The sequence below is a fragment of the Thalassophryne amazonica genome, chromosome 6, assembly GCF_902500255.1.
Source record: "Thalassophryne amazonica chromosome 6, fThaAma1.1, whole genome shotgun sequence".
NCBI lineage: Eukaryota > Metazoa > Chordata > Actinopteri > Batrachoidiformes > Batrachoididae > Thalassophryne > Thalassophryne amazonica.
In genome coordinates this window covers 114,850,100-114,875,869 of record NC_047108.1, presented here as the reverse complement: position 1 = coordinate 114,875,869, position 25,770 = coordinate 114,850,100, and the positions used below count along the sequence as shown (strand labels likewise).

General features: G+C 40.5%; 1 protein-coding gene across 9 annotated transcripts in view; it reads left to right on the top strand.

The window, feature by feature from the left end:
* Positions 1 to 8,648: 8,648 nt before the first annotated feature.
* Positions 8,649 to 25,770, top strand: part of prdm16 (PR domain containing 16) — a 456,303-nt gene continuing 439,181 nt past the window's right edge. For 3 of the 9 annotated variants that reach the window (XM_034173184.1, XM_034173183.1, XM_034173182.1), the window contains exon 1: positions 8,650 to 9,488. In XM_034173184.1, coding sequence (XP_034029075.1) covers positions 9,452 to 9,488 — 37 coding nt within the window. In that variant the 5' untranslated portion in view covers positions 8,650 to 9,451. Of the gene's footprint in view, positions 9,489 to 25,770 lie in introns of all 9 variants that reach the window. The other 6 variants (XM_034173187.1, XM_034173186.1, XM_034173192.1 and 3 more) reach the window with 4 other exon arrangements.

The following is a 25,770-nucleotide window of genomic DNA, read 5'->3' as shown; positions in this document are numbered from 1 at the left end:
CCCATGGCATGGGCAACTTACACATCTGTGATGATATGGGGGTGTGTTAGTGCCCATGACATGGGCAACTGACACAGCTGTGATGGCACCATCAATACTGAAAGGTACATCCAGGTTTTGGAGCAACACATGCTGCCATCGAAGCAACGTCTTTTTCAGGGACGTCCCTGCTTATTTCAGCAAGACAGTGCCAAGCCACATTCTGCACGTATTACAACAGCGTGGCTTCATAGTAAAAGAGTGCGGGTACTAGACTGGCCTGCCTGCAGTCCAGACCTGTCACCCATTGAAAATGTGTGGTGCATTATGAAGTGCAAAATACGACAACGGACACCCCGGACTGTTGAACAACTGAAGTCATACATCAAGCAAGAATGGGAAAGAATTCCACCTACAAAGATTCAACAATTAGTGTCCTCAGTTCCCAAACGCTTATTGAGTGTTGTTAGAAGGAAAGGTGATGTAACACAGTGGCAAACATACCACTGTCCCAACTTTTTGAAATGTGTTGCAGGCATCCATTTTAAAATGAGCAAATATTTGCACAAAAACAATAAAGTTTATCAGTTTGAACATTAAATATCTTGTCTTTGTGGTGTATTCAGTTGAATATAAGTTGAAGAGGATTTGCAAATCATTATATTCTGTTTTTATTCACATTTCACACAACGTCCCAACTTCATTGGAATTGGGGTTTTACATTTCTTGATGTTATGACGATCTAATGCCATGAGCCTGGGCTGGTCAGTGTGGCCCGAGCAGCAGGTCACTTCCCTGAATCTGGTCTGCTTGAGGTTTCTTTTCCTGAAAACCCGCCTGACAGAGTATTTTCTTCCTGTCTGCGGTTGCCTACGTACTTGCTCCAAGGGAGGTTGATGAACTTCAACCATAACCTTGTGAAGCACCTTCAGGCAATTTATGTTGTGATTTGCCTCCATATATATAAAATAAATTGGGTTCAAAATAAACTGAACTGACAGCATCTTGTGTTCCTGAAATAACCATTTTGAGAAATAACATCCTTTGTTTGCATAAATATTTTAATATTTTTTTAATCATCATTGTTGACCCTCAGAATGTCTAAACTTGAAGCCCTCATTTCAGTTTCATCTAAAAAAGTTTTCTGTGACTCATTTCTTGAATGTTGAGGAGTAATAAGCCTTTACTTTACTCTGAAACACCCACAGGTCATAAGGAGTTAATGGAGCTCCTTACTTCTGCTCATTACATCACCTACCCATCCGTCACTCTCCAGCCACTGGGGTTTGTTTGTGAGCACAGGCAGATTTCAAAAAGTCTTCAAGAGGACGAGGCGACAAACCCTGAGATGCCATGTTCTTCAGGAGGTCCCACCCAGCCCCCAGCTGCAGCATTCTATCACCCCCACCCGCCACTGCAGCACCTATTAATCATCACATCAGACCTTTTTGTCTGTAGCTACAATGACAAAACAAACAAATACATAATGCTGGTGATCTCGAGCATGTTGCAGGTGTCGACATGCTGAAAGAGAAAATCATCAGAGCTGGAAAAGCTGCAGAACCACCGCAGTGATGGTGTGCCTGTTGTTCAAAGCTTCGTTGATCTTTGTTGGGAGGTCGTGTGCTTCCTGTTTTATTGTTTCCACAGTGATGTCAAGTGTGCAGCTTGGTCTCTCGGTTGCTGTTTAACTCACGCGTGGACTCAGTGGAGCTAACCAAACATAGCATCGTGGCATGTCTGAGCCATTTTGGTGATTGTGGGATCCAGTCCCTCCTCGGGCTGAGGGTCTGCTTACCTTATCACGAAAAAGAAGCAGATCCCTTATATACCTGTAGCAACCATCTCAAGCTGCCGGCCCAGAAGCTGGATGAAGACCTCAGATAAGTACTTTATTGCCCAGCACATGTTACGGTAAATGCATCCATGTACATAAAGAGACAACAATCCAGTTTTTAAAAAATCTTCAGACACGTTTTTTTCAACATAATGAGCACCTCACGCAATTTCTCCAAGCTCTTCTCACCTGGACTCATTCTGTCTTCCCAAGCAGGTGCACTGCTTAGGACAAATCAGGAAAAGTTGTTGTTTTTTCAGATCTCATTCGAGCTCCTCTAACCTCGCTCGACTGAGGGACGTCTGTGGCTGACCAACTGAATCGCAATGCAATTTCAGGCAAACTTGATATACATTCTAAGAAAAGTTGTCATCAATTATTAATTTCAATTTCAATTTATTTTCATTTATATAGCGCCACATCACAACAAAGTTGCCTCAAGGCACTTCACACAAGTAAGGTCTAACCTTACTAACCTCCAGAGCAAGAACACAGGTGACAGTGGTAAAGAAAAACTCCCTCTGATGATTTGAGGAAGAAACCTCAAGCAGACCACACTCAAAGGGGTGACCCACTGCTTGGGCCATGCTACCAACACAATTTACAAAACAATTCACAAAACAAATGTAAGGAAATTTACATTCCAAGGATGCCAAGTTGCGCTGCGGCTGCACTGTGCTGACCCGAGCCAACTGCCTGGCCGAGCGATCGAAAATGTTATGGAAATTGTTCAAAACTATCAAAAATGGTCTATTTTGATTATGGCAATCAATGCTATTGCTAACTGTTAGCACCATGAAAAATGGTGAAGTTAACCCGGCCCAACCTCACAAGGGTTTTATGTTATTATACCACCAGGAAATGCATCACATTTTCGAGACACGGTCAAGTTCAATTCACTATCTTTAACCCTAAGCATAACTCCTCCCCTCATCCCAAATTTTGCTGATTGTTGCCATAGTAACAGACCATCAGCAGTCATACACTCATGTCAGTATAACAATGTTTAACAATGACAGCAGTGTGCACTAACCAAGAAATCTCAGAATTTCCAGAAACATGTAATCTCTGTTTACGAGGCAAAGATGACTAAATATCAAATGTCCAGCTCTTCCCTGATACAAACGCTGGCTCCATTAAACCCAACCGACTAAATCCATTTACTTTGATCTATTTATTTATTTGTTAAGAAATAGTTTGCCGTTCTTTGGGCCATGATTTTCTCACTTGTGGTCCACATTCAGCCCTCGGTGTGCCACTTTGACAACCCTGGTGTAAAACCAATTGATGGGAATTTTTTTTTTTTTTTTTTTTGTCTTTCTCATTAATAACACTTTTTTTTTATTATTTTGTGTATTTGTTTTAAGGTAATTACATGTTGCTTTGGACTTGGTGAACTTCGTTGATAAACCTTTTTTTTTTTATTATAATCTATAAATGTGTTATTAGTTGTAACAGATGCAATAAATTATTATTAAAAATGTATTAATTATGTTTTTATTGTTATTCTTTGAGCTGACTAACTCCATAGCACATCCACTTTATAGTGTTACCAAAGCAGAACGAGGTCCTCAGCGTGCACGATGAGAAACAAATCTGCCGCACGGAATCTTTACAGGAGGTGAAAACACAAAAACTCAGGTTGGAACTTCAAGGAGGTTTGTTTCAAAGATGAGAACCAGAGATCCCAGGAGCAGCTTCAAAGGCCTGACGGGCCGGGCCAGGCCTCCAGAGTCCGAACCCGCATCTGGTGTGAAACGGACACTTGTGGGCTCGGCCTGATCTGGGTTCCACCTGATGCTGCCCCACGTGATGCTGCAGCAGCTGCCAGCTTGGTGTCACCGTGTTTCCTGGACTCATGATGCTCAATAACTCAAACTGGGAAATTCATCAAAGGAACCAATCTGTCCTGCGGTGCTCAACATTTCTTGTATTTGCTTATTTATTTATTTATTCATTTTACATTTTCCTGAAAAATGAAAAAAAACTAACGTGTAAAGTCCACTACTGATGCTTATTTCACCTGATGACATTTTCTTATTAAAGTTAAATGAGAATTTCAGTTTTTAATATATTTTTAAACCTGATTTTTTTTTCATATTGTATTCTGATGGCAGGATTGCAAAAAAAAAAAAGTGCAATAATATTTTACTGTCATCACTTGATTTCAAAATGATACACATTTTTAAATATGATTTTTGTGTAATTTTGTCTTTATTGAATTGAATCGAGCCAAAAGATCCCTCTCCACTGCATAAATGATAAATAAATCAATATTAGGCCTTACAGCTTTTTTTTTTTTTTTTTTTTTTTTTACAGGAAATCTGTAAACATGTTTCCTTGAATATTATATGTGTTGAATTTTTGCAGCCTCTGCACTCTTTGGCTGACTGCTGAGATATGACACTTTATTTTGCCCCCCTGCTGTGCAAACGAAAAGATCAAGGCTGTGATTGTCTTCTGTCCTAGCAGTGATTGATTACATCATTAAGGTCATTTCAACATCAGACTCATTTTCACTCCAACCTTCCGGCGATATTTTAATGTGTGTCTCTTTGTCAGCAGCTGATCTGCGGGAAATAAATGATGACATTAACAAGCGATTAATTAAAAACACAAAATTAATGATGACGGGACAACGACAGCCTGTCTGGAGAGAATTTTTTAAAGTGAAAATGTGAATATTTGCTCCTTGTACTCTGAAGAATAATTTGAATTGTGGTTTCAATTTATTTGAGATAGAAAAATATATGTTTTATTATATACATATATATATATGAAATTTACATTTCTCAAAATAATTCTAAAATATTAATAATTCAAATTTGTGGTGGCACCTACTGATTTAGATACATCAATTGCGATAATTAAATTTTAATGGGAATTTCCTTAATAGTTTTTCAATTATCCCATGAGTGGTTGTGCTCTCACATCCACTCAAAGATACTATATATGGTGCATGCACTGCATTTTGCACTTGCAAGAATAATATTATTTGCGTTCTTTTGACAAATTTAATCTTAAAATGAATTGCATTAAATAGCATAAAATATTTCATGAAAACCTTGTTTTTCTTCTTTTGAATACATGATAAAACACAAAGAATTAAATGCATCTATTTGGCCAATTCTGAAGTGAAGCAGCAGCCAAAAAGCATTTTTTTCAGACAAAATAAGTTTACAGTTAAAGTTGCAACCAGTTACTGGTAGAAAATTATAAAGAGTAAATTTTAGTTTTAGATTAGTGCAATGTTAAAATAAAGTCAAGAGCATCTTTGCAGACAGATTAAAAATGATCCATGATCAATGTTTTTCATGTTTCCCAAGATTCATTCCTTTATTTGATTGGAAATTATGGGATCAAACCCACATAAATATTTTTATTTGTATTATAAAGCCCGTTTCTGCGCACATAGGTGATTTGTCCTGTGCGTGCATGTGACCTCGGACCTCCTGCGGAGTATCTGTACAGTGCATGTGGCCTCTGACCTCTTCATATCCATGCCTTCAGAAGATGACAGCATGTTAACCAAACTGCAAAATGGTCCAAATAGTGGCGTGAAGCGGCGCTCAGATTTCCCAGAGACGCACGAGGTCAGGAACCCAATTAATGGCGAATAATTACCAAGGAGACGTGAGTGCGGGGACTTCATTAGCTGGAAGGAGCAGGAGAGGGAGGAGGAGGAGGAGGAGGTGAAGTGGACACTTTCTAATTGATAAGTGGAATATGTGTGTATCGATCTGTGGAGAACCCGCGCGTGGCAGTGATTTTACAAAGTCAAAAGCCCCACGGTGCGGCTTTGACGCACGCGCAGCGCGTTGCTCCGATTCGCTTGCGTACACAGTGGTATCTGCGCGCAAAGTCCTAATCCGGACAGCCGGAGCCTTTTCCAGCGTGGGTACATCTTAGGTTTCACCTTTCTGTGGGTCTGTGAGTGGGTGGGAGGAGGAGGAGGAGGAGGAAAAGGAGGAGGGGAGGTGCGGTCGCCTATAACATCGCATCGTAAAGAGCTCCTCAACCCACGGTGAAGATGGTGACAATGAAGGGCGTGCGTGAGAAAATCACGATGAAATGATCACACATGCAGTGACACGATGAGACATTTTCTGATCATTTTCCACCATCATATCTCAATAAACATAATACCCGGCTAATTATTAGTGATGCGGGGTTTTTTTCTGACTATATCACTGACATCAAGGAGAATATATTTTTTTAAACGATTAAAAGCAGCTGATATATATCTCACGCGCCCATTGGCCAGCGAAAAATCACTCTTAATCCTCAAGAAAAAACAAAAAACGTAATATTTATCAAACACTAGTAAGATACAATGAAAGTAACTAAAAGAGGCAGTCAGTGAAAAAATATCAGTGATGAATGTTTAATATATTTTTTTTTTACACGTGTGCCAAAAATCCATCTATGTGAAATTAAATGTCAAGCGAATAAATGTTTAATCAGATGTAATTTTTTTCATCTTGAATTATTTGATTATTTAGATTTTTCATTCAGTCGTTTGTCGTCCCGCTGGAACGCGTCGTGCACGAGCTCCCCAGCAGCAGTGCCAAAAAGAGCCACACATTCGATAAAAATAAAACAAAACGAAGTAATAATAATAATAATGTCCACAATTTATTTATACAAATTACTATAAAAATAAAATATTGCTCTGCGCCACTTACAGAGGCCCCACCCCACAGTCTGAGCACCACTGGTTTGGACCACACACAGCTTTGTATTTTGTTTTTTAAATCATTAAAAAAATGACTAAAACAAAACAAAGAATTTTGAGATCTAAACAAATGTTCAAAAGCATCGAAAATTATGAGTAACTTATTTTTTGGCGTCATGTCCATTTACCAGATGTATTTTTAATCCCTTTCAGTATGAACAGTTCCCAGCTGTTCCATGTGTTCCCCTATTTGTGTTTACATGTTTGTCTCTTTAAAAAAAAGAAAAAAGAAAAACGTGTTCTCCGTGTGTAATAAAAGTGTCATAAAATACACAGTTGGTGCTAAAGGCGTCACAGCATGCGCAGTGACGTCACACGGTGTCCTTTAGGCTGGCTAAAGATAAGGCTAACAAAATATTAAATATACATTTTTATTTGAATGCATTTTGTTTAATTGCATTTATGTCCACTGGTGTGAAATTAATAATCTGTCAGCGTGGTTAAAAAGAAAATTATTCAGTGTGGATGTTCTGCAGAAGAAAGCTACATTTCTGGAAAGCAAATCCTCCATATTTTTTATTATTTTTTTATTATTATATTCATTTATTAATATTTTTGCCAATATGTTTCTCTTTAAAAAGGCGTAAAGACTCAACGTTTAAATGAGGCAGAAAAATCTTCCGCAGAGGCCCTGCGGCGCACAGCAACAGTTAATTGCTCCTGAAAAAAGAAAGAAAGAAAGAAAGAAAGAAAGATAGATAGAAAGAAAGCGTGAAATCATTTCTGTGAGAAATATTCACAGGGGACGTAATTCAGACAAGAACGTTTTCCGCTCAGCTGAACGCATTCCGCTTCTCCTCCGTCTGAAGGACGCGGTATCGATAGAAACGATCGATGCAGTCGATGGATTATTGATATGTTGTCGTCGAGCTGTGCACGCGCTCACATCGTTTCTTATTTGTTTATCGACCTGTTTGTTCCTCACAGCTCTCAGCTGCACCCCGCCAAAAACAACATTTAAATGTGTGCGTCACGTGCATTTCAGTTAAAAAAAATGCAGATCTAAAAATAAATAAACACATTAATTAACAAATTAATTACTTTAAAAAATCCTATCTGTGTCCCAGGTCGCCAATAAAGAAACTCCAAAACATGCAGTTAATGTTTGCTGATTATTATTGATTATTAATCACGCTGTTCATTTCACTTCACTGCGTAAAAAGCTGCAGAAACGCGCGGCTCAAAGTTGTGGCCTGCAGTCATGGTGTTGCGTGCGTAAAACTGGCAACGAAATGCCCTTTAAAGAAAACCCAAAAGCCGCTTATTTATGCCGATTTAAAAGTAAATAAAGTTATTTTTTATGAGTGAATAATTACTGAAGGGAGCTGTGATTAGTGCGCAGAGGACGGGTGGTTGCGCTGCTCCGCCTGCAGACTGCACCCGCTCCATCAGCGCCGCTCTTTAATCGTCTCCAGCATAGAGCCGCCTTTATTCAGCCACAGTAGACGGAAACCATTCCCATATGACATGTAGGCTGCAGGCCCAGGCACCCCATCAGTGTGACGAGCAGCCTACCAGCTGCAGGCCAACTGGACTTTTTCACTTTAATAGATAAAATACAAATATAATCAAATAAATCACCACAGTTAGGCAACGTTTGGGAATGAATGGCAACCATTTCATATTTTATTAATAAAAATAAATCACAATAAATTACAAATATTCTACTACGACAACAACAATTTGGCATTTAAAGATTTAAACTCTTGCAACATATTTGTAAATTAAAAATCAGCAGACTTTTTAAAAAGTATAACATGCACAATGATGTAATTGCATGATTTTTACACTTTGCGCAAATGCATTTTAGCAGATTAAAAATATAAAAATTACCACGTCGTCCTCTTACGTGGGTGCACGGTAGGTGTCCGTCTGCCTGCAGCAAACAAACAGGTGCAAACGCTAAAAAAGTCATACTTACGAAGTGAAAGGCACTCTGTCCGTGTTCGTCCGGGTCAACTTTGCGCGGCACAGTGGCGCAAATAAAATCTCGGAGAAATAAATAGTTAGAAATATGAGCATAAGAGACTGGAAGCGAGGGAGAGAGAGGAGGGAGAGGGAGGGGGGAGTGAAGGGGGCTAGTGGTCTGGACTTTCCTCTCCCTGGTTTTTACGGATTGTGCTGGAGGAGGCTCCGTGCATGCGTGCGTCACGCAGGTGCTGGCCGCTGCGTGTCCTGAGGGCGACCAGGTTTACACACAAAAAAGCAAACAGCCTTTAAAGCGCAACTCCGGCGAAGCGTTCGCACCTCTACGTGCGCCTGCGTGTGAATTAATGAAGTTAAAAATAAGCGCTGCGCCCAGAGCGCACCGATGCGCAACGTACAATCAGTGACGTCACCAATAAACACAATTTATCGACATCCGTCAATCAATCTGCAAAATTGTGATGGTTTTATTTATTTCAACAGTGCTGGAAAATAAATGAGTTAACATAATAATAATTATTATATCAATAACAATAATAATAATAATGATACTAATTTAGCGGCCTCACTCTACCTGGATGCGTCCTGCAAATTCCAAAAAAAGCTGCTGCTCGCAGAAGGTTGAATTTAGGGGGAGGTAATGGGTGAGGAGGGGGACCGAGGGTAAGGAGACGAGGGAGGGAAGGTGAGATGGTGAGGAGCGAGCAGGAGCGGGAGGAGGAGGAGGAGGAAGAGGAGGAGGGGAACAGATAAGTGATCTAAAGGGGAGACGATAGGACAAAAAAAGTGATGATGATGACGATGATGATGATGAATACATTGGAAAGTTTTTGGCCCCAGCGCGGGTGTCAGATTGAATGGCCTGTGCGCATGTGCGAAGGTGTCCAAACTGACAATGCTGGTGAGATGAAGATAGTGTTGTTGCTGCTTCTGGGCTCACGGAGGACGACGAGAGGAATCTACGAGGCGACAAGATGAGATCCAAGGCGAGGGCGAGAAAACTGGCCAAAAGTAGGTGCTCTTTATTCCACTTCTATTGCGTTGCTTCTGCTCCTCGTTCCAGCCGCTGCGGCCGCCGCCGCCGCCGCGCGCGCGCGCGTGCTCTGCGGCTGTGTCCAAAGTGTCAGGTCCAACAAACAGGAAGGGGGGACACGCGGTGTCCACAAAGACAGACAAGCTTTCTGCTGAAAACGTGTCCTGATGTTCTGCTGCGCACATGCTGCTGCTCCTTCTGCTTCTGCTTTTGGGGGCTTCACAAAAGTTTGAGATGCTTCAGAAGAACGCACGCGCTGCCGTCCCGCAAAAAAAGAAAAAGAAAAAGAAATCTGAGCTCCATTCTGCCTGACTTTATTTTCTGTTCTCAGAAAGTTAGCAGAAAGTTACCTAAAAGATCTTTGAAGAGAGAGCGACAGAGGGAGGAAGAAATGCCTCCAAAGTGCTGCGATCCGCCGACTTTTGGAGTAGTGGGCGCTGTGGCTCCGCCGCACAGCTGAGCGCGCGCTCTGCGCTCATACAAACGGGAGTTTAGAAACAGAATGTTGATTTTTCTTTTTTCTTCTTCTTCTCCTTCGCCCGGACCCTTCTTCGCTGCTCCAAGGGATCTTTGGCTGGTCTCAGGCCGGTCGCGTTGCTGCAGACTGGTTCCTCCTCCAGGGAATGCCAATCAATAATCGTGCGTCCTGCGCGCGTCACACGGAAAATTCACTTTTGTCGACACGAGCTGCTGCCGCAAACCCATCGTGTTTGTTATTGTTTGCCCTTTTTTTGGGGGGGGGGGGGGGGACGCTGATTGATTTAAGATTCGCTTTTATTTAAACACATTTTTTTCTGTTTTGCTTTTTTTTTTCGGTTATTTTTGTGCACATTTACGCTGCACTTTAAGAAACTTGTGCGCGCTCTGCTTTGAAGTAGAGCTGCGATTTGCACCCCCCCCCCCCCAAGAAATTTAATCTTCGTTTCAAGACTTTTATTTAGTTTAAAATGTAAAATATAATCATTATTTCCTTTTTTGATAGAAATGCTTGTGTGCGTCTGTGCAGGTCTTCAAAAACTTTACAAGTGCACTCTGGTTTTTAACTTGCACGTTTATTATTCAAACGCATGGATTTTAAATAAATAAATTAAATACCTCTGCCCTCCCTTCGTTAGCTGTCAGGATGTCAGACAGAATTAACCTCAAACTTTCACTGAACATCTCAATGTGCATTCATTAAAAAAAAAAAAAAATTACCGTTTTCTTTTTACTTCCTTTCACTTTGATCCGTAGGATTCAAGTTTCAAGACTAAAAGAGTGGAGAGAAAGCCCCCGCCTAATGGGCTGTTTATGAAAATGCTGGAACACGTGGAGCGCTTCCTGCTTCTGGTCTGAACTTGTGTGATTCGGCCCTGCGGACCAACGCAAATACATTTATTGAATTTAAATTCTTGGAACCTCTGCAGGCCACAGTTCAGTTTGAGTCGCATAAAAAATAATTGCATTAAATTAAAATAAATCACGTTCATCTGAAAACTCAAAACATTTTTTTTATTTGTCTTCTACATTTAATTGTTGAACAGTGAACGCTCTTGTTGCTTTTTTTGGGGCTTTATGAGTGTGTGTTAATTTGGAGTGATATCATCCTCACAAGCTTTTAAAATATTCACTTTTTTTAGTTTGACATCTACTTTTATCTCCTCCGTTTTTATTTTTGCAACAACCAATTGAATCTTTGATTTTGTGGTATTTTTTCCAATATGTGAATTTTTGCACAGAACTTTATGTCGTTTTATTATTTATCATTAGAATCCAATTTAATTTTATTTAAAGGAAGCACTCACGAGCGCCAACATCACATCTCATTTTATTAACTGGACCTGCTGTCCATCCTACCGTTTTCTTTAAAATAATAATCGATCAAAGAAAGGCAGAAAAAAAGGTTTAATTATTTTTTTTAACCACCTAAAATATCACCTGTGATCCGTAGAGAATGCGCAAATATACGCACAATATCTTGCATGTTTTATGCGTGTGTTGTGTGTTAGGCGCGCACGTGTTTGTGTGTGGTGTGTGTGGTGTGTGTGTGTGTGTGCGTAGTTGCAGTTTGTAATATCCTGTTTTTTCAGATTTAAATTAGATTTAAAACTGCTTAATGATATTTTTATTTTTTTAAAATATATTTCATATATGATTTTTATAATCTAAAATTCGACTCTTACTACATACAAACAGTTAATAAAAAAAAAAACACTAAACTGAAATTGAAGACAAGTCATGACATGATCTAAATGAATTATGACTATAAAATATACAAGCAAGGGTTTGTACAATACACTATATCATCACGTTTACAGCCAGTTGGGTTTGTGTTGGATCACACACTAAATATTTGAAGTTATTATATTTGTTTTAGAGTTCCAGATAAATCATTCATTAAAAAATGGAGTGTTGCACAGGATTTTCTTACATTTAGATATGTTCTGTTTTATTTTGAGTTTGATCTTATAAAGAGCATATTATTTTTAAAAATATATAAATATACAATTTTTATTTTATATTATTCTGATTCACTGTCTTAACATTATTTTATTTTATTTTATTTAGTAATTTGCATGAAGGTACCAGATATTTTACATACTTGTTCCAGGTCACAGATTTAAGAGAAAAGCTTTGATCCTTTCTTGTCAGAAGACTTCATATGTTATTAATCCTAAAATTTTTAGTGCAGCAGGCCTGAGCCACTACACTGCATTCATAAATGCTAATAGAATAAAGAGTATCACTTTAAAAACAAGAGAAAAGTCTTGTATTTGTGCACAGAAGAGGCGTCTTTAGCTTCCACACTGAATGTTATCTGTTTTCCTCTCATGCTGCTGCACTCAGTGCCAGATATCCTATTGATCTTTGTGTAAGGCCTCTTAACAGACACACTCGCAGTCATGAACTTGGCCCGGCCTGTGCAGCCTGTGATGTTTGACAGAAGTAATAAAAGCCAACCCATAACACTTTTAAACCAACAATGGTAGCTATGTTGTGCTGAACTTGTGGCCAACGTTCAGGGTCCTGTGCGAGCGTCCACATCTGACTGCAGTGCAGCTGCGGTGCTGCGCAAGCGCTGCTGCTCCCCTGTTCACAGATTAGAGCCTGGACATAAAACTGATAGGATCATCAAATGAAAAGTCACGTCAGCATGGCTGCAATTTACATCTGAGCCTCTGCACAGCTTCATGGAACAGCAGAGCACTCAGGTTGGGAGAGCTTTTATTTTGAAGGATTCTCAGGGTCTGGTTTTGAAAAAGTATTCTGGCTTTGGTTTTACACATGCAACTTAAGTTAAATAACAAAGATTAAGATGCTTTAGCTGTTAATAAATGAAGGATAATTATCAGGGCATTATATTTATGATGAAAGTCAGCAGTGGGGGGAAAATAAGATTGAAGATTTTTTTATTTTGGGAAAATGTTTTAAAATTTTATTTAAAAAAAAATGCTGTGTGATTGGTGTTGAACAAGAAAAGTGTTGGTTACATTTTCTCTTTTATTATTCATCTTTTATGTTTTTAACATTGCACAGTGGCTTCCTTTTATCTCCTGTCAGCTCACCTTATGACATCACAAAGAGGTGATAAATGTCAGATAAATGCTCTACTGAGGTAATGTCGCTCATTTCTCTCCGAGTGCTCCTCTCGTAGTGCCGTTGTGGTCCTCCACCAACACGGCACAGACCGAAACCTGAGCCTCTCGTGGCTCCGGCGATCCTGTTTACACTCGCCGTGTGATGATGTGAACAGTTTCAGCAGAACTCTGAATCAGACCAGTTTTGAGTTTCTGTCTAATGTGTTGTTCAGAGGAGGTGAAAAGTCTGCATCCAAACATGGATGACGATGACGCCAGCATGGTGTTTGTTCAGAGCCGTTGTCTTTTCCAGTTACTTTTATTGTTGACTTTGAGGCAAACGTGGGGCCTGTATCAAGGGATAAAACATCGCTTTTGAAAGCACCAGTGTATAAATTGTGGAATATGCAGCATATGTATTTGATCATTTAAACTGATGATGCTTATACCTTTACCTGCCTGTCCATATGTGGACAAGATAACTCTCATTGTCACAGGAGGATTTTGTTAAAATGTGATGGAGGTGTCAGATCTGGTCCCTGGAACAGCTGATTCCCTTCTCAGACTGATCTGGCATCTGGATCAGCTTTATATCTTTCATTACATTGCCAGACAAGGTATTTTGCAACATTTTTGGCCAACTTCTCTGACAACAATAAACCAGTATTAATGAAAAGTGTCAGGCATGTGTGTCCCATGATAGAGTAGCAATTTGTGCAGATTGGTCCAGATCCAGATATGGATCTGGGGGCCTGAGCTGCTTATGAATTCTTTGGTTATACAACAAAACACACACAGGAAACACTTTTTCATTATGATGTTAACTTAGATTTAGTCACATGGGCATAGCTTTCATTTTAATAATATTGTTAAAGTCTACAAATCGATCGTGAATCCATGATTTCTTTTTTAGGGTTCAGGGCAAAATCTGTAGTTGTAAAACATTGGTAGTAGCTGCAGTCTCGGATTGCTCTTGTTGCCTTTGAAATCTTCACGTAAAATTTCGTTTGCTGGATCCAACTCATGGTGCAAACTTTTATTTATTTATTTTTTTTTTTGAACCATGCAATGTCCAAAGTATTAATTTAACTCCAGTGGAACAAGTTATACTCGCTGCCCAGGATTAAAGTGAACCAGCCTGTTGTATATTCAGAGATATTCCACTTTACACCCCAGGGCTTTTTTTTTTTTCAAACCCAGTAAAATCAGATTAGACCCCCTTCCATAGTCAGATACACACAATAATCAGTGATATGGTATTAAATTTTAATTTTATGTCACACGATCATGACAGCACATAATCACGTAACCAGGATACAGATTTAGTGTGGAACAAGAAATAATAAATAATAAGTTTGTTGGCTGCACTGTATTTAAGGATGATCAATTCTCTTCCCACATTTGGGAAAAAAATGTGGACAAAGCATCTAAGTATTGTGTGTATTTTATACTGACTGTGCAGTGTGTTTTATATTGATCTATGCTGCTGTAACGTGTTATTTTTCAAATTATGATGGACAAAAAATAAATCAAGTGAAATATGGACATTGAAAAAGTACGTCCTTTTGGCTGCTCCCTTCTTTTCCACTCAGGGTCACCACAGCAGATCGAAGCTGGAGCTGTATGTTGAATTGGCACAAGTTTTACACCGGATGCCCTTCCTGACGCAACTCCACATTACATGGAGAAATGTGGCAGGGGTGGGATTTGAACCAGGAACATTCTGCACTGACACCATATGCACTAACCATTTGGCTACCACCACCTCAAAATATCAAAATATAGACATTGAAATGGAGATTTATTTGTGGAAAACACAATCTGGACTGGAGGGGTCTGACATCACCAACAACATACCCACGGACTTCAACCAGCCTGGACTATTTTATCTTGTGCAATATTTGTTTTTAACTATTTTAAATTTTTAGGTATATTTATTGCTGTTTTTAAGCTACTTAAGGGGTTTTATTAAGTTGGGTATTTTTAATGTTAATTGATGTTTTAGAGGGATACTGCAATATGGGACATGTGCAGCATGGGATAAGTGTAATATGGGACAATGACAATGTGGAATCAGTGCAATACGAGTTATGTTTGTCTCCGAGCTCCCCGCCCCCAAATCTCCTGATGTTTTTTTAATATTTATTGAAGTATGTGTATGGGTCAGTGTGTGTGAGGGTGGTCATTGTGTTTGAGGATGCACAAGCAAATTTCGTTGTGATGATTGCTATGCAATGACAATAAAGGTGATTCTGATTCTGATTCTGATACTCTGGACATGTTTTAGATACCTGGGTGTTATTGTTTGGGGTGGGGAAGCGGTGAACTCTGAACTGCTTCACTAGATTAAATTTACAGTCACAGGTTCCTTTTTTCATACTGTTAACTTGTGACACGGTGTGACTTTATCAGTACTAGAGAGGAGTATCTTAATGCTGTTTGAAAGTAAAAGTGTAACTGGGTTGGGCTTGAACCCATCACTTTCAGGATTACCACTGAACACTCACTCAGTGTTTGTCACAAATAACAAGAGCATAGAGATAAATCAAGCAAGTGATCCATAAGAAAAATAAAGGACAAAGTAATGCACAAAAATTAAAACATATCTCACATATTGCTCAGCGGGCATGCTGTGGTCATGTGACCAAAAGAAGTCGTGACTGAAAACAAATTAATTTTACATTTATTACTGTTGCTGTTATTCAAACCTGAACCCCATCGTGTATATTTGCATGCTAAAGGTTAAATGCATGTTGGAAGTTCAATCAATGCCAACATGATCAGGTCTGACAAGCAACTCCAGTTCTGCACAACATTTCATCATTCCAGTTTTGTTGGTAAATCAAATCCCTTAAACACACAATTATTCCCACAATGCAACAGCCGGTATTTTTTATTACCTGTAACAACTTTTTAAACTTTACCTGTGGAGCAATAATGAATTTGCTCATTAGTTGAACACGGTTGTGGTTGTTGGGCTCCGGTGGTAAAGGTCAGGGTGAGGTTTTGGTCAGGGTTACAGGCTCTGGTCCGTGTCGGTAACATGTGGTCTACATTTGTTTCACATAATACGATACAAATAAAGATACATGTCTTCATGTAACTTTATCTACAAATTTTGCAGTGAGAGCAGATTCTTGCAGAACGTTCTTTCCAGTGAAGTGTTCACATTACACTGACATGTGGTGGACACGGAAGTTTCAGGAAGTCTACGGTCTCCCAAATCTTTGAAAGCATCGACCAGCAAAGATGCATAACCTTCGTGATCTCTTCCACCTGTGCAGCCAACAAACTGCACGTAGAGTTAAAGTGGAAGGAACCTGATAGTCTTTGACTGAGCTGAAGAAGAACGTTCCCTCATAAATTTACAGTGTTATACTTAAACTGTCTACTTTACGATTGTGTTGTTCTTTCCTTATCTCCGACTCCCTCTCTTCCTCATGCAGTGACATGTTTTTTTATTGTTATTCTGTGGCTATCTGTTGTAAAAGTGCTGCCGCTGCAGCCACTGTGCTGGCCCAGTCTGTCGTTAGGAAGACAGATCTCATAAAGCGGTCAAGAATAGGTAGAGAAAAATAATATATTTGAAATATGGACTTTGAAATCATCTTCCATGTGTGCTGAAGTAATGACCCTCAAGCCTCCGTATAACCTGGACTCACAGTTTCCATTGTGTCTGACTGAGGTGATTTATGCACAGTGTAAAATGCACTGAACCACAAGATAGATGACTGAATGAGTCCGTTGCCTCCAGTTTAACACCATAACTCAAAAACAGTAAATAAAAACATTTTTTACATCTCGAAATATAAAAGCCATATAATGAGGACAAACTTATTAAAATATGGTGAATTTTGAGACACCAGATCGACTGAAAAAACAAGTTTGTTTTACTTTGTTATGTCTCACAGACCATCTAGAAAATGAATGATGGAAAATCAGGAGCAGGTGTGTTTGTCACAGAACTACTAAATCAGCGAGGTAAAATGTTATTTTCTCATTGATTCCTGAGCAGGGTGTAATCCCTCGTGTGTGTGTGTGTGTGTGTGTGTGTGTGTGTGTGTGCGCGCGCAAGTTAAAAAAAAAACAAAACAGCTGGATAAATTTGGTGGAAATGGCATTTGAGTAAGTTTCTCTAAAGAATTAACTTTCTGAACCAAAGGTCAAGGTCAAACAAGACCTGGACCCCAAAACCATGTTTACCGTTACGTCTCCACTACAAGGGTTACTAGGTATTTGAGAACAGGCGCATATTGATTAGTAAAATATTTGTGATCAATTGGTGGAAGTTAGAAGTGACTTCATGGTGTAGAAACAAAGTCATAATATGAATTCATATATACACAGTACAGAGTAAAATTTACTCTGGCAGCATAACATTTTGTCCCAGTCAATATAGAGTTAAATATACTCTATCACAGTGCTAAATCAGTTCTATCACAGGGTAAAATCAACTCTATCATGCTGTGAATAACTCTTATTGGAGTTGAAAAATGTGATTTGACAAGACGGTAGAGCTGATTTCACTCTATAATAGAGTATATTTAATTCTATTTGGACTGGGACCAAATGTTATCCTGGCAGAGTATATTTTACTCTGCAATATTTGCTGTATAGTAAAAAGGAACCCCAACCTCACTCAGCTGCGTGTGGTCCCTTGAAACTCATTTTATTCATTGCTGATAATTATTTATCATTTATACTAAAACTTATAATTTAGTGTGTCTTTCATTTAAGAGCTGTTATAGTCTGATACCCAAATTACATGACAACTCATAGAACATGACACAAAGGATTTTGTATCAATGCAGCCAAAGCATATATATATATATATATTATATATATATATATATATATATAGGGTTCAAATTGCAAAATCCAGCAAGTCCATTTTTTAAAATGGAAAAAAATGTAGTTTAAAAACAGGAATTGAATGGAAAGCTCAAGAAAAAAAAATGCACAGATGTCCATAAATAAAATGAAAATGATGTGTTCAAACACTTTAATATTTTGCACACTGACAGTTTCCTATGCAGTCACATGTGGAATTGTGTTGGTTTGGATTTGCTGGGCTTTCTATCAAATCCACAACAATCACAACTGAAATAACCAATAATGAAACATAGAAGCTTGAAGGTTTGTGAATGCAAGAATGTTTATTGAACAATGGGTATTTCCTCCATAGCTCCTCCGGGGGAACGCCTTGGGTTCCCCGGAGGAGCTGGGGGAGGTGTGTGTGGATCGGGAGGTCTGGGCAGCTTGCTTGAGCTGCTGCTCCCGCGACCCGACTCTGGATAAAGCGGAAGAAAATGGATGGATGGGTATTTCCTTGATTTAACAAAGGTGAAAAAAATACTTTATTTTTGCATTCTTTAGCAAAGTTACCTCCCTCTGCAAAACAAAGAAATAAAGTGTCGGTCGTGCTTTTTTGGCGCAAACAGAAAATCTGGGGTCATAATGACATTCAAGTTGTGGAAGACCCTTGAGAGAAAAAGCTTTAGAGCATTCGACTGGTTTCTCTACGTGCTTATTGTGATTGCGGCATGTGGACAAACCTGCACAAACAGTACCTGCTGCACGTGCATATACAATGTGCAGCAGTGTGTATATACACACAAACACACACACACACACATGCACTTGAGTGGTGACAGATTTTTGGGCACTGTTCAGATTTAACCCCAATCAATCAGAAACTGGAAAGGTTGAGTGTAAATGTCACCCAGCCAGCAGGAGTTGGCACCACCGGCCAGCGAGGTGTGCACGTGTGCGTGAATTAGCGTGCACACCATTTTTTGCAGTTGTCGGAGGGCTTGTCAGCGTTCTGAGCTTTGACCTTGGCCAAGGCCGGGCACAGCGCTGGGTGGGCACCTCTTCCACCTGGACACGGACGCGCGTGTTTGAGCCGCTGCGTGCTTTCTGCCTGCAGGTCTCATGCTGGCTAACTCAAACTTTGAGTTGACATACAAACACGCCACATTAAGCTCTTGCACATGGTTCTAAATCCTTTTCATTCCATTGATACGTTGACCACACATTATCCAGTTGGCAAATACGCCTGGTTCCCGCCTTGCACCATGACCTCATCCGCCATGTTTGCAAGAAAACACAGCAATCTCCTAATCATTTGGCAGCAGCGCCCGTGGCATGCAGGCGAGTTTCAGATCCATCCCTGATGTTTTTCTTTTTGAGCAGCACCCTGCTTTTCGTCTCTCCTCATAGTCTTCATTTGCTCTCCAGACGTTGGGTAGGCGGGGTGTGGGCAGGGGGAGGAGCTGCAGGATTTTGTTAAAATAGCTGAGAAGTAATTGGGAAAAAAGGGGGGGGCAAAAAAAAAAAAGACAAGCCATTACACTGCAGATCCGTGGCTGCTTATCGAGTTACATTCGACCGCTGCTTGGCGATGTCCAGACAATTCCAGCCGGTCTATCAGGGTTCAGAACATGCCGTGACTGTTGGACTCCACCCAAACCCACATCTTTACTGCTTGGTTGTGCTGATTAACTGCTAAATGATTATCTCTCTGTGCATGTCGGTGATTGTTCACCACCCTCTGGTACACAGTGTGTTGTTTGCAAAACAAGGGGCGAAATGTGTGGCGTCCCTAATTGGTGCGTTTTAACAGCCCTCATGATTCCCGGTTGCAGGTCCCAGAGATTGCCCAGCATTGTGACTAGTCTTATCTGGGGCTAATCCTGGTTTATTTGGTATTATCCTGCTCACTTTCTTTCACCTTCTTTCAGTTATTTATTTACTTTTCTTTCATTCTCACTCTGTACTTTTAACCATTCCTGAGATTTTCATCTATTTTGTTGTCCACGCTCATGTTTTCTGGATGACAAAAAAAACTGAGTGCAAATCAACAACATTGCTCTTCACAAATGCAGCACTCATTAGAGCACAAATGTGTATCGAGGGCCAACATTCATTCAGGTATGAATCCCTGCTTCTTCATCATCTCCAAAACACATCATGCAGTTGTAAGAAAACTATGAAAAATAGCTTTTATAATAGAAAAAGTAAGTCCTGTGTGAACCCAGAGGACCGTTGGTGCCGGTGCTGATCACCAGACACTGCAGCATGAAGGCCATGAGCCAGTCCAACAGATGTTACTTTACCAGCCAAGTCCAACCAGTTGGATCTGCGTGGACTGGAACATCCATGAACTTGAGATTGGGAGGTGGTTTGGGGCTATGACTGATGTTAGATGGATGCTGATCTGGGCCGTTGTGGTGAAGAAAGAACTGATGCAAAAGGCAAGACTCTGGATTTAACAGTTGATTTACATTCCTGTTTTCACCTACGTTCATCAACTTTGTGTAATGACAGAAAGAATAAGGTCATGGATAAGAAGAAGTAAGTCCTATATAGGCTCTGAGGCCTGTTGTTGCCTGTGCTCATCTTCAGATTCCGTAGCATCAAGCAAATGAAAGTCTACGATTGCCTCCAGGATGGAACGCCAGTCTGTTGCAGTTTACTTCTCCAGCTGAGGCTGATACCCATTTACAGCTGAGTGGACTCAGACAATGTAGTTTAAGTGTCTTGTCCAAGGACACAAACGGGTAGCATGAGCGAGATTCAAACCCAGGTCTACAAATTGGCAGGACAGCTCCTTATCCACTCAACTACCTGCTCACTTGTGACCTATGGTCATGAACTTTGTGTAATGTTAGAAAGAATAAGGTCATGGATACAAGTGGCAGAAATGTTATTCCTCTGTTGGGTATCTGGGCTTATGAGAAACACGACTCTCCGGGAGAGACTCAGAGTAGAGCTGCTGCTTCTTCTCATTGAAAGCAGCCAGTTGAGGTGGTTTGGGGCATCTGGTGAGGATACTCCCTGGGGAGAGGTCTTCCAGGCACATCCAACTGGATGCTTTGAGATTCCTCAGGAAGAGTGAGAGGACTTGACCAATGATAGGGAAGTGAAGGGTGAGGTGCTTGCTGTACCGCTATCGTGACCATGACCTGCATAAGTGTCAGAAAACAAATGAAAGAAAATACGACAATGACAAGATTTAAACCTCTGGGGCCGACGCCGTCGTATACGATGGCTAAGACCAAGCTTTACTAAATTATAAATAACTTTTTAATGATATGAGATGGAAACTTATTTATTTTTTTTTTTTGCTGAAAAGTTAACTCCGCAGACTTTCGAGCCAGCCATCGGCCATCTTTGTACTCCTCATAGAAGCTGTGTGATGACGTGTGCAATGTGAGTGTCCAATCGGAATTAGTTCACCATCACATGGTTTTCCAAAATCCAATCGTAGGGCAGATTCACCTCACGTGAAAAGCCAAAGATCGTTTTCAGGAGTGATATGTTACTAGTTGGCCCATTTGTGTAGCCCCCTGGGTGCTCCAATGAGTACATACTATTAGTACATACTCAGTGCGTGCTGCAGGAGCACACGAGAGCCTCTGATGACAATCTCACGTGCTCAAACAAAGAGTGTGTAACTATCAGGAATGCATCACTAGTTTGCATGTGAATGTTACTGGATAACTCTGTTGCTTTCTCTGCGTAAAGCACTGTTTACCATATCAATGGCCAACAAAATGCATAGACCATTTTGTATATATTGTTCAAAATGTGCATTTGTGTTTATTGTTTGAACCATTTTGTTGTTCAGTCTTTCACACAAGACCTCAAATTACCTTTATAAAGTGTCAAAACAGTTGTTTATTATAGTTTGCTGTGTGTTTTGAATAAATGTGTGTGGAAAATTATTTTTTGCCTTATTTTTTCCTTTCCTATTTTTGATTGTAAACCTTTATTACACTTATATATATATATATAAAACACAACAAAAACATATATATTCTGAAAGCACAGGTTGTCCTGAAAAAAAGAGATATAAAACTTGATTGTGGGATGCAGGGAGAGCTGTTAACAGCAATAATAAAACATTTATGCCAGGCGAGTGAACTGTCCAAAAAAAATGCCCTCGGACCCCAGAGGGTTAATGTGATGCAAAACACCTGACTCTGACAACTGACTCAAAACGTATTCAGAAAATTTTCTCCGTACAGAAATATCTTTTTTAGTGGAGATGTACAAAACCTCACCTCAGATACACTTTACTGCAGAATTGAGCGAATTTATTTAAGTCTATTGCAACTCTCATTATGCTCCTTCCTGAACAGGCGCGATAAGTGAAGTGCTCCACCCCCTGGGCTGTTTGTCTGTCTGTCTCCAAGAACGTGTGGAGAGACATGGTGTTCAGGGGCGGCACGACTCCAAACGGCCTCTGTCCGCTTCGCCTTTCATCATGCCGCCCGTTTAAAACCTTGGCTCCATCTTCACTTCTATCTCCTTCTCCCTCTCTTTGACATCTTCCTCAGTGTGTTTACCACAGAGATGGGCATGCTGTGTCTCATTAGAGCAGATTAGAGACATCCCCATGTCTCACAGGGGCCGCGCGGGACGTTTCTCTTCTCTCTCGTCCCTTTTCTCTCTCAGAGATGGGTTCTTTGATTGGGCCAGATAAAGGCCTCTTTCATGTTGGTGGGGATGGTTAGTGATTACACTGTCAGACCCATCATTTTGGTGGGTTTGACAAATTTGCTTTTCTGGGTGGGGAGGCTGTGGGGGATTGGACTGGGAGGGCAGTACACAAGGATTCATAGTAATTGAGCTGTCATTATCCAGTGACCCTGTCCACCTAGCGCTTAGCACTCACCAGAACTCTGTTTGTAACTTTATTTGAGTGTATGATGAGTAGAAAGAAGGAGAAGCCTGACTTTCTTGAGTAGTTGAGAAGGTAGCTCAATGAGTTATGGACTTGGGCAACCAATATGTAAGCCTGGGTTCAATTTTGATTCATGCAAAATGTCCCAGTTCTTGGATAGGTCTAGCCAACCCCAGCTGCAAACGGGGACCACCCTAGGCTGGGGAAGTAACTTGCTTTGGACTGATGTCCCATCAAGGGGAATTTGTTGACTTTCATCCACTTCACGCAACAGAATCTTGGGATAAATACCTGCACCAACAGGTCTCTTTCTTGACTACTGCTGTCCATGAAAAGTGGACTCCATTATATTAGTAATATCAGTTTCGTTTGTCATCATGCACCAACCCTGGGCACGGCTGCTGTTTATTCGCAGAAAATTAAAGCTGGTGGTTTGTTCATTCTTGAACTCCCCAAAGAGAACAGGAAGCTATTCTTGTAGTTTCATTTCATTAATAGTCTATGGGCTAAACAGGTTTTTGGTACCACTTAAGGGGACTAAACGAAACTTACAACCCAGTCTCAGTGTACCATGGCCTACACAAATGTATGGTGGCCGTCCAAGGTGGTAGCTGTCACCATGTCAGGGTCAATGAAGAATTACATACGGGGTCAAAATTTATAAAAGCTCCAATCATGTTGAAAGGTACACTACATTATTTGCCTGATCATAAAGACTCCAAAAAGGTATAGTTTGGACTGTCTATGACTGAATATTTTGGAGTTATGGGTAAGAACAGCAAGAATGGTGACAAAGGTCAATTTCAGGTTGTACAGTGGTCTAAAGTTAAAGTTGCTCCAATTTTGGTAAAAAAATGATGCAAATTATTGGTTGACCTACGTAATAGGATTAATAAATGGAATAGTTTTGACCATGTTGAATGTTTGGTCTCCAAAGAAAAGGTCAAACAAGGTAAACATCCATGTGATCCGACATATGACATAAGAGGTCTGTTAGAAAAGTATCCGACCTTTTTATTTTATGCAAAAATATGTGGATTTGATTCATATGTTTTTACGTCAGCCAAGCTTGAACCTTCGTGCGCATGCGTGAGTTTTTTCACGCCTGTCGGTTGCGTCATTCGCCTGTGGGCAGGCTTTGAGTGAGCACTGGTCCACCCCTCTCGTCGTTTTTTCATTGCGAGGAAATGGCAGAATGATTTGGGCTTTGTTCCATCAGAATTGTTTCAGAAACTGTTAGAGACAGGCAGCTGGAAACCATTCGGAAAATTCATTGGGCTTTTGGTGAAAATTTTATGGGCTTCACAGAGATTAAGGAGTGTTACTACCGCTTTAAGGATGGCCCACAACTCGCATGGTGCGCCGTGTTTCCGAGCCGTGATCGACAGGTTGAAACGACCATTTCATTTCTAAACGGATGGCTGTATGGATCCGGGACCATCGTGTGCAATTTCTCTGGTTATCACAAGAGCTGGACATCAGCCATTTTCCGTCAGATTTCACTTTTAACAAGAGATTTTGTCATGGAAAGCCACGCGGAGGCTTTGCGCGTCACGACAGATTCGCTGATGGAGCGAGATAAAGAACACCTCCGTTTTGGAGTGTCAGAGGACAAGTTAGGACATGCCCAGCTCTCCACAATTTCTCTTATACTCACTCGACTGGTAAGCCACTGAAAGCCGAGATAGGCATGCGGTAGTAACACTCCTTAATCTCTGTGAAGCCCATAAAATTTTCACCGAAAGCCAAATTAATTTTCCGAATGGTTTCCAGCTGCCTGTCTCTAACAGTTTCTGAAAAAATTCTGATGGAACAAAGCCCAAATCATTCCGCCATTTCCTCGCAATGAAAAAACGACAAGAGGGGTGGACCAGTGCTCACTCAAAGCCTGCCCACAGGCGAATGACGCAACCGACAGGCGTGAAAAAACTCACGCATGTGCATGAAGGTTCAACCTTGGCTGACGTAAAAACATATGAATCAAATCCATATATTTTTTTGCATAAAATAAAAAGGTCGGATAGTTTTCTCACAGACCTCGTATGTTACCCCATAACTTGATATCTAAACATGACAGATGGTAAAAACTATTCCTTTTTAAAAAACCCTATTAACTCAACAAATAATTTGCATCATGTTTTACCAAAACTGGAATAACTTTATATTTTGACCACTGTACAAACTGAAGGTGATGTTTGTCACCAGTTTTGCAGTTTTTAACCCCATAACTCCAAAACATTCAGTCATAGATCATCCTAACTATACCTTTTTGGAGTCTTTGTGATCAGGCAAATAACGTGGTGTACCCAGTGGTGGGCACACTACCGATAATCCGATAACAGATAATTATCGAAGATAATGGTTTCATTATCGGATTATCTTTTTAGATAATTTTAAAAGCCATTATCGGACCAATTATCTTCCGATTAATTTTTGTCAGGTAACTTTTAGACAAATAAAGCTGAACAGCAACAAGCATTTATAAATTTAGTAGTCGACTAATCGTTGCTGCTCTCGTTCCCATTCAATGACACTTAATGTGAGCTGGGGTTGGGGGGGGGATTAATGTTTGGGACTGAAAGACTATGTCTGGGGTAAAGCAGACGCGGGATGGTGTGACTGTATCACCAAAAGATGTTGATGAAGGAAATAAGAGCTGTCCTCGTTAACGTGGAGTCAGATTGGTTGTGAAGTGATGGGTAGAGTGGAATGTGTGCACGGAGGTGTGAGAGGGGTCTCAGCTAAAATATTTCAAGATGGCCCATTAGCTGGTGCGGGCCCCGTCCCCGCCCGACACCAGGATTCCTCTGCGCTGACTCCTCCCCTTCACTTCTTCGCCCCTGCGTCCCAGAGGCCCCCGGCCTCATCCTGCCAAGTGTACGGTTCCAAAGTAACGATGAAGCTGCCTGCGTGTGAAAATATTGAATTGCAAAAACATCCCTGGGTGAGAGGGTGTGTGAATGGAGCTTTCAGCGCCGGGACCGACCCGGGCCCTGCGCTACTGACTGATGG